This window comes from Tarenaya hassleriana, unplaced genomic scaffold (genome assembly GCF_000463585.1).
Source record: "Tarenaya hassleriana unplaced genomic scaffold, ASM46358v1 Cleome14, whole genome shotgun sequence".
NCBI classification, from domain to species: domain Eukaryota; kingdom Viridiplantae; phylum Streptophyta; class Magnoliopsida; order Brassicales; family Cleomaceae; genus Tarenaya; species Tarenaya hassleriana.
In genome coordinates this window covers 2,076,948-2,087,114 of record NW_010964598.1, presented here as the reverse complement: position 1 = coordinate 2,087,114, position 10,167 = coordinate 2,076,948, and the positions used below count along the sequence as shown (strand labels likewise).

Here is a 10,167-nt window from a genome sequence, read left to right as displayed (position 1 = left end):
CTCAACATTGGAGATCTGAAGCCGACGAGGATGGCACTACAGCTTGCAGATAGATCCGTCAAGTATCCTGCAGGTATTCTCGAGGACGTCCCATTGAAGGTCGGGAATTACTATGTTCCCGTTGATTTTATTGTTGGTTGTAATGCTCTAGGATGATCCATGATATGACATTTGACTTTGTATTGATTCATTTATTTATGAATGCGTTACATTCCCGTTATATGATTGGCATGTTTGTTATATTTCGGTATCCTTGAATCATTATAGAATGATTCTAAACTCCCTGGTCAGTTATCATTGTGGGAACTATGATGAATTAAGACTAGCATGAGGTGTGATTGATGCATTGGATGCATTTCACAATCATGGGTACTCGTTGTGAACGAGTGACTGGTTGACCCGCATGAGATTGTCACATGGACAGAGTCATGACTTGAATCTCATAAAGCGGTTTGTTCTTGGATCCTCAGACCTGAGATGTCTAGAGTATCTGATATGAGGAGTGGCGTGTCTTGACTGCGTCAAACGTCGTCTTTAACCGGATGATTATAATGGCGTTGATCAGATACGTTCACGAATCATATGGAGATAGTAGACATGCAATATGGGACTTATCACCTCCTCAATAGGAGAGATATCGCTGGGCCCTCTCGTGGAAGTCGGACTATGAAAATGCGTGGTCACGCTATAGATTAAGTTGCATCTATTTTATTAGTCGATTTGCCAAAACGAGAAAGCGGTTGAACTTGAAGGGTGGCTCAAACCATGCCCTTGTTCAACATATGATATCGTGAGATAAAGGATCAGAACTAGAGCTGTTATTGCCTTGGTTAGATCACCTCTAACTCAATTCAACGTGGGTGGTCATGGCGTCTTACTAGAGGCTAACCATGACTTGTAGATCGGGAATGGTTCTCGAGGCTGTTGCCACTGCGAATGAGCCTACAGGGTCACACACCATTAGGGATGGACTTATATGTGAAGTTTCGGAAAGGAAGACTTGGATTTGGTCGGAAAAATCGTTTTCGGATCAAATCAGAGTGTCGGGACGGTTTCAGCCTTCTGACTCGCACCGAGTCAGTATTTGACTCGGATTCCATGCGGGTCGAAGCCCAGAAACTTGGCTGATGTTTTGACTCGACCGAGTCAAAGTTTTGACTCGGACCGAGTCAATACTAAATGGGCCGAGTCAAGAGTTGACAATGGGCTTGGGCTGATTCGTTCTGACTCGACCGAGTCAGAGTTCTAACTCGGACTGAGTCAATACTCGGAAAAAGTCTCTTTTCACAAGGATTAGGGTTTCTAACTTATAAGGAGGTGTTGGACGCCGTCCTAAGTAGAAGAAAGATTTACAGAACCCTAAGACAGATCTAGAACACAAGAAAATCGTTTCTTTTGAGGTTCTAGTTTCCGGGATTCGATCCAATGTCTTGAAAACCCTATTCACTTCATAGATCCTAGCAGATCAGTTCCAAAAGCGTTTGGAATTCTTCCCGTCGGTGTGGATACGTGTAGAGGAGCTGTACTTTCAGCTCTTGGTGATTAAAACAGGCCCTGGATCGATTGCTACTTTCAGATCTTCGGGAAGAGGTAAGTATTCGATTCCTACGGTGATATACACGATTGAACGGGGTTTTACGGATGATTTTGGTTGCGTGTGACGTTTGACTAGGTTTAGATTATTCTTCCGCTGCATGAAACCTAGTAAACCAAACCCTAGATCGATATGATCGCATGCTAGGAATCCGTAGCAAAACCCAACAGGGTGAACCGAAGTTATTAGAGGACATCAACGATGAGGTAATATATTTTATACGTGAAAAAACTTGCTTGCGATATATTTGCTAATGGCCAAGAAGTAACGGTGCCTCCAGAGGAACGTCAAGATTCTTCTTCATGAACCCATGATCCTCTTTTTAATTAGTTGTATTTGAATCATGTGTACTCTCCGAATATATTTTTATCGTTTATTTCCTACGAACATCCTTTTAATCATATGTATTTTATCGGGTAAAATCTTCATACTATTGTCAGTACTCGTCAAACCGTCATACTTGTCACACCGTCAGTACCCGTCAAACTCATCACACTGTCAGTACCCATCAAACTAGTCACACCTTATCTGTTTTCGCGAATTTGCCTACTGCAAACTGTAAACTTATCAATTATCATCCCATTCATCAAGTATCTTACAATGGATCTAATTCTAGCTCTCAAATTTTAACACCTATTTGTTTCTCAGAATACATGTTCTCCCAAAGAAACCCTAAAGTTCTAATAGTGTTCTCCTAACACATTGGCTTAGGGTAGGAAATAGTTTTTTTCCGCATGAGTTACGGCTAACAAAACTCGTTAAATATGTTATAATGACCCCTATATACCACATTGAACCATTAAACTTTAATTTAGACCAACGATTTGTTTTCACAAACCGTCAAACCGTCAAACTCGTCACACCGTCAGTACCCGTCAAACTCGTCACACCTTATCAGTTTTCGCGAATTTGCCTACTGCAAACTGTAAACTTATCAATTATCATCCATTCATCAAGTATCTTATGCTGAATCTAAATCTAGCTCTCAAATTTTAACACCTTTTTGTTTCTTACAATGCATGTTCTCCCAAAGAAACCCTAAAGTTCTAATAGTGTTCTCCTAACACATTGGCTTATGGTAGAAAATAGTGTTTTCCCGCATGAGTTACGGTTAACAAAAACTCGTTAAATATGTCATTTATGCAACGAACGATGGCAGATTCCAATCACAATAATCGGAAACCGGATACACAGTCTCTTGGTAAGCCATATGCCATGTATCTCGCGTATAGTATTCAGAACATAGATCGTATATCATATCGCCTTTTCCGATCATATGTGCTGCTGCAATTGCATGACTGCAAGGGTACCTATCCACATCAAACATTCTGCAACCGCATGTTCTTTCTCCAAGATTAACCAAGTGTCTTCTACTTTTGTCATCCCTCACCTCAAACTCATCAGTAACACGATTCAGTTCTTGAACGTCAAACGTACATGCCCTCTCGTAACGTTCATGCAACTCTTTGTAAATAATTGGTGTTAACTTTTGAGATTCATCAGCCCTACCTGCTTCCAACAAGTGCCTGTTAAACCATTCCACCGTCTTTCCGAGACAAATATCAAGTAGACTTAGGATTGGATACTTTTTTGCCTTCTTCAATACGGAGTTGATCAATTCGGCCCCATTGATTGTTAACAAGTTGTACCTTTCACTCCTAAATTTACACCTTGCCCATTTTTCGGGCGCAAGTTCTTCCTTCTGCATGTATTCAGCTACTTTGGGATATCTATACATAATGAGATATATTCACATTAGTTCATAAATAATAGTAGTCAAACTGGTCACATTAGTCAATCACATTAATCACAAGAATCATATCTGCTCTTTAGATCATTGTACAGGTCTTCAAACTCACTGATCGTGTAGGCTGCTGCACATTTAAAAAACAATTTAATGACAGTCTCACCATTTGAACCCTTTCTTCTTGTGCCTCTGTTAACGTGCACTTTTAAATTTTGTGCTATGTGCCTCGTGTTGGGTTTTCCTGGGATCTCATGAGCGAATCCTATTCCTAAGAGATCGGTTCTAGGGTTTGCGCAGCGGATGTAAAACAGTTGGAAACGTTAATTTCCAACAGAAATTTGGCCATTTCCAACGAATTTACCCGTTGGAAATGACCATTTTTTTTGTAGTGGTTCGTCTGATCACTATAGGTTGGAAGAATACCTTGCCCTCTACACGTATCCACACCTCGGGCTGGATTCCAACCTTTGGAACTTGTCTGCTAGGACACGAATCTTCTATTCGATGATGTGCTTTGAGAAAAAGAGATTAAGATCACTTCTTCAACCCTCTAGGCTCTCCAAAAAGGTCTGAAGAAGTTCTCTTAGTCGGCTCACTAGTGTTAGGGTTCTATTTTTCCTCTTATTCAAGTGATTAACCCTAGATTCGGACTTTAAAATTAAATCCGAACCCCAGACCGAACGGACTGCTTAGTAGTCCATTCGGTCTGGACACTTGGTCCGTTCGGACCAGTTTCATAACTGGGTCTGTTCGAACTAACGGGTCAGTCCGTTCGGTCCAACACTTGGTCCGTTCGGACTGAACTCTCTAGTCCGTTCGGTCCAACAACTTGGTCCGTTCGGACTAGATGCTCCGGTCCGTTCGGTCACTCCTAGATCGGACGGTCCGGACCACTTATCCAGATTTCTCGACGTTTTCTCGTGCATTTGTCCTTCCCTGCGTGTGTGACCCTGTAGGCTCATTCGATATAGCAGTATAACCCGAAATCTCTATTCCGGATATACAAGTCATAGACGGTCTCTAGCAAGACACTATGACTACCTATCTCGAATAGAGTTTGTTCGTGATCTTACGAACGCCAGAGATGATTCCGTTTGATGATCCTTTTGTATCATGATATCATATGTTGAATATAAGGCATGGACAAGCCACCTTATTTGATTCGACTGCTTTCTCGTTCACTGAGTTCGACTGTCTGAAATAGACGACGTTCATCTATAGTGCGGCCACACATTTCTACAGTCGCGCTCACACGAGGGGCCCAGCGATATCTCTCTCTTTTACGAGAGGTACAAATCCCGTCTTGACTATCTACAATCCAGCACATGATTCGTTTCGTACCTGATACATGCCTTTATAGTCCTCCTGTTACGCAGACGTTTGACGTAATTAAAGTACGCAACTCCTCATGTTGGATTCCGTAGATATCTCAGGTCTTAGGATCCAATCATGGAACTGTCATATGAGATTCAAGTCATGACGCTAGTCCATGTGACAATCTCATGCGAGTCACTCAAGTATTCCGTTCTCCAACGAATACCTATGATTGTGATCGTATCCAATACCTATGATCATCTATCACACATCATACTAGTCTTATTATGTCGTTATTCCCATAACGACATAAGACTAGGGAGTTTAGTATTGTTCATAACAATACATGGATTTCATAATACATCTAGTATGCAAGAACATGTAATGAATCAAATACTCTCCTAAAACATAGAAAGTATTAATACATCAAATGTAACTAAATAAAGCTCATAAACAGTACATCATAGAGCACTAAACTAACACCTCGCATAAAAGCCATGTTGCGCTTGTTTGTATACTCCTCTCACAACTTTGATTATACTTTTATGTCGGTCAGATAGCACAACTACATCAGAACCATCCGGTATTACTTCGCTTAATTTTGTCATAAACCACAACCATGAAGCATCCTTCTCTCTATCTATCACACCCCAAGCTAAAAGATATTGGTGATGATCACCATCTTGGGCAGTTGCCACGATCAATGCTCCCTTATATTGGCTCGTCAGAAATGTTGCATCAATAGCAACCACTTTACGCATATACTTTCATCCTTTTATAGTTGCACCCAAGGCGATGAATAGATATTTGAAAGTTTTTTTATCATCTTCCAAGTGAATGCTCGCTATAGTCCCAAGATTTCTTTCCGTCAACATGTGCAACCAACCAGGAAGTCTACTATAATGTTCAATATGATTAACACGAATCTCATTTTCAGCACTGTGCTTTTCTCTCAATGCCATCATATATGATACACTCGCACCGTACTTGACTTGCACTCGTTCTACTATCTCTTTTGTCTTTTAAAGATGCAAACTCAGTGATTTATAAATCCAATTCGAGGAATTCAAGCTCTAAAATAGAAATTAACTCTCTTGAGTCTAATCTCACTATTCTGGCTTTATCTTATTAATCTCTCAATTCAATAGTCTAAACTCTGGATGCATGAATGAACGCTATCATAATTTCTAAGCAAAAATCCATCTCTCGATGCAATACATGTTCTATTTATTGAGTTATTTCCATATTAGAATCTCATATTTCTATGCAAATTAAAAGTCTAAGTTCATTCAATCAAGTGGTCAACAAGATCAAAACCGTTAAACTCAACCCAATAAACTGAATCAAATAAATAATATCACATAATCTGAAATTAAAAACCAAAGATCTCTACATTGCAAATCTTTATCTTACAGTTATGGAACTACTCGCTAAACATCGAGACGGCATGGTTCATATCAATACAACAAAACATCACAAAATAGAAGAAAGGAAGAATGCTCAGTCGATTTCTCGGCTTCGTAATCTTCGTACTCTGATCTCTTGTCTCTTGATAGTCGCCCATTTTGTGTGTTTTAGGGTGTGTTTTCTGTAAAAAGTTTTAATAATTTTTGACCTAGAGGTTTTCTTTAATTGTTCCCTCTTTCATCTAGGAAAAATCAGAATATTTCGAAAAAAATCCTTAAGTGACACGATCGTGTCGGCCATAAGTGACACGATCGAGTCGTTCTCCTGTGCCAGCTTCCGATTTTTCGCAAAGTGACCCGATCGTATTTTTGAGATTTGACACGATCGGGTTAAATCTCTGAGCAATTTTGACGGGCTTCACATATTCACTCATAACATTCTGCTCTGATATCGGATTTGGATGATCTTGGTATCTATGCGTAGATATTGAAATAAGCTTTCTAATGATCTAGATAATGCATGATTTGGACTTGTAAAATAAAAGTTATTTGACTTGCAAAATCTGATTTTTCTAAGCTTCACATTTTCTCCGAAACCACTTCAAATGTTCTCGTTTCGTTCGTGATGTTCCGTAATCTATATTTTCCAGTTCTTTTAATCTCTTTATGCGTGAACACCTATTTAAATACCAACCAATATGGGTTCAGTTTCGGATCAAAATAGATAGAATAGATTGTGTTATTCATATAGGAATATGGTTTGATCGATCTAGGATTGATGATATCATTTTTCATGCATCTAAGTTCGATAAATCACATAGGGATATGGATTTAGAGAACTTTAGGTAGTGGATTATATGTAGGGAGGTGATTTCTCTATCTTTGTTGCTTGATGATTCCCGAATACAAATTCAATATCGTGATTCTCGAATGCGTAGTATATGTCTATCTACTCGAATACGATCCTGATATCCATGGTCATCTTTGATTGATAGTTTACTTATTTTTGCAGCCTTGCTACGTTATTCTTTTCTCATATCACATCCATCACGATTTACTTGCTATATTTTGATTTAGTTTCGATTAGGTTTAGATTTAGCTATCGATCCTTGCGTTCGATCCCGTGTTACGACGATCCATAACCTTGCGGTTAGTTGTGAATCGGGTTATAAATTCTAGACTCGGTACACATGTATCACATCCAATACACATAATCATCTTCGTAATCATCTGTCACATCTCATGCTTATCTTCATATATCATTATTCTTACAACGATATGCGACAACAGAATTTAGAATCGTTCATAACGAAACATGAATTTCATCATACATCAAATATGACAAACAAATAATGAAAAAAACATTCATTCATACAACCATTCATGAAAATGTCAATACAAATGTATCAGTACTCGTATCGTAGAACATCATAGAGCATCTAAACCAACAGTGGATACGTGTAGAGGGATTGTACTTTCAGTCCTAGGTGATTAAAATAAGCCCCGGATGGATCTCTACTTCAACCTTCTTCAGGAACAAGGTAAGTTTCGATTCCTTCGGTGCCATATAAGATATTCAGGTTTGTGAGATTGGTTTCTGTTTAGGTTTTAATTTTTTTCATTGTATGAAACCGATAAATCAACCCTGGTTCGATTTGATAAACTCGCATGTTGAAATAACCAACAGATCAAGATTTCCAACGACCGTTTCCAACTGATTTATCCGTTGAAAATCCTAAGAAAGTTCTTTTTTTAATTTTCAATGCGATTTGTATTATATCAAAACCGAGATTGTCTGTTACATCCAATCTGGACTCTATACAAAAGTCAAGGAATTCCCATACTCAAAAGGGCAAAATGTGAGACTAGTAGCAGCTACAGAGGATTACATGCGGTTTGAAAACAAAAAATACCAATACTGCAGTAAGGAACATCTATCAGATGAGTCAACAATTCTCCTTGCCAGAAGCACTTGTCGGATGTAGCGGTCTAGATCGCCACACAAAGTTTCCACCTGTTTCGACTCCCTCCGGAACTCTCGGTTGTTGCGTTCTTGCCATAGCATATGGACTTCAACATGAATGATCAGCTTCACTATAGTCTGTCTACTCCTGGTGTTGTCATTACATGGCAGATGCAACCAAATATTACAAGAGTATAAATCTAAGGGGGGAGGGGGACGGCCAACAACAACGGGCAAAGGTAGGCCATAACCTCGAGCTGTAGGTGTATTCAAAAAATAAGTGTTTATCTGATTCCGGGTTCTCTCCACATAAGCAGTAGTTGACGTCGATGTTCGGGTTCCATCGAGCGATCCTGACTTTAGTGGGAAGCTTGTTCTGTATCGTTTGCCATAGCAGGAAGGATAGTCGCAGAACAGACCCTTTGAACCAGATCATATCATTCCAGGGGACTGTCGGTTCGCGGGACCCTGATGAGTGGCCACATTTTGGAGGATGAGAATAGAGGTCGGTGGTCATTCTCTCCCCATTTTCATAGAGTGATGTATGCGCCTCTAGTACTTGATGGCGGCGATACCGTAGATAACAACGTGTGTAGGACTTCAGTGTTATCTATCCGTTGGAAAGTTGGATGGTCAATGGATATTTAGTCATTTTCAATGGAGTAAGTCTTTTGTAGTGCTTGCCTTTAATTAATATAAGGGGTAATCGCATAAAAATATCCCAACTTTTATAAAAATCTCAAATAAATACCCGAACTATAAAATTGTCATATAAATACCTGAACTTTTTACAACTCCCACATAAATATCTAGATTTTTAATTTTTTTTTCAAATCAAACATTCATCCGTTAACGTCGTTAAACGTAATTGGTGACTCAGCATAAAACTGCTGATTCAGCAAAAAAAACTGCTGACTCAATAAAAAAAATATTATTAAATATCTAAATTTCATCTACATGTCATAATATACATATTAAAATAAAAATAATTATAACTAATATATATACATATAAATATTATTTTTATTATATGTACATATAAATTTATATGTATATATAAATTTATTATATGTATATATGTTAGTTATATATACAAAATATACATATATAACTAATATATATAATTATAAACTTTAAACCCCTAAATTTAATATTAGTTGTATATGTATATTTTGTATATATAACTAATATATATATATAAATATTATTTTTAATATATATTATATGTATTTATGTTAGCTATAATTATTTTTATTTTAATATGTATATTATGTATGTATATAAATTTAATTATAATTATTTTTATTTTAATATATATGCATTAATAATGATATATATATATTGTAGTTATGTGTATATGTGTTTTATTAATTATAAATAATTTTATTTTTAATATATATATGTATATATATATGAATTTATATATATATATATATTAATTTAAAAATACATGTAGATAAAATTTGGATATTTAATAATATATTTTTTGTTGAGTCAGCAGTTTTTTACTGAGTCAGTAGTTTTTTTTACTGAGTCAGCAGTTACGTTTAACGACGTTAACGAATGAGTATTTGATTTGGAAAAAATTTAAAAGTCTGGGTATTTATATGAAAGTTGTGAAAAATTCAGATATTTATATGACAATTTTATAGTTCGGATATTTATTTGAGATTTTTATAAAAATTCGGGTATTTTTATGTGATTATCTCTTAATATAAAACATCACATCTAAATTTTACATCATTGTAACATGTAACCATATGATCCTTTGTTGTGAAAATTATGTGTTCAACATCGTGATTTCAACCCACTCATGCTTTTATTATATTACATTCCAAATTAATTCTCCATCACAGTAACTCACTGTGACTATACGACTCGTTGTTACAAAATTATATAATTCATAGCAGGATTTTGGCCCACCAATTCCTTTACTATACGACATTCGAACATTATAATCACACAACTCATTGTCATTATATGATTAATTGTTAATGAAATAGTTATTGACGAATGCGATATTGACTCACCAATGCCTTTAGTATATGACATTGCATATATATATCCACCACTTTTACCATAAATCTCGTTGTGACTATACGATTCATTTATTACGAAAATTAGTACTTACGAACACTCTTTT

General features: G+C 36.9%; 1 protein-coding gene across 1 annotated transcript; it reads right to left on the bottom strand.

The window, feature by feature from the left end:
• Positions 1-2,732: 2,732 nt before the first annotated feature.
• Positions 2,733-5,416, bottom strand: LOC109116471. Its single transcript, XM_019201939.1, has 3 exons — positions 5,137-5,416; positions 3,438-3,468; positions 2,733-3,324 (listed from the first exon to the last, which is right to left on the bottom strand). Exons 1-3 carry the CDS (start codon positions 5,414-5,416, stop codon positions 2,733-2,735), a joined length of 903 nt encoding a protein of 300 aa, XP_019057484.1.
• Between the last annotated feature and the right edge of the window lie 4,751 nt (positions 5,417-10,167).

Excerpts from the sequence above, each read along its gene's own strand:
- LOC109116471 (XM_019201939.1), bottom strand. The coding sequence starts at position 5,416 with ATGCGTAAAGTGGTTGCTATTGATGCAACATTTCTGACGAGCCAATAT. Across the intron at positions 3,469-5,136 it reads ACATGGCTTTTATGCGAGGT|CAGCCTACACGATCAGTGAG; the intron begins GTTAGTTTAGTG and ends TTAAATGTGCAG. Across the intron at positions 3,325-3,437 it reads ATCAGTGAGTTTGAAGACCT|ATATCCCAAAGTAGCTGAAT; the intron begins GTACAATGATCT and ends CATTATGTATAG.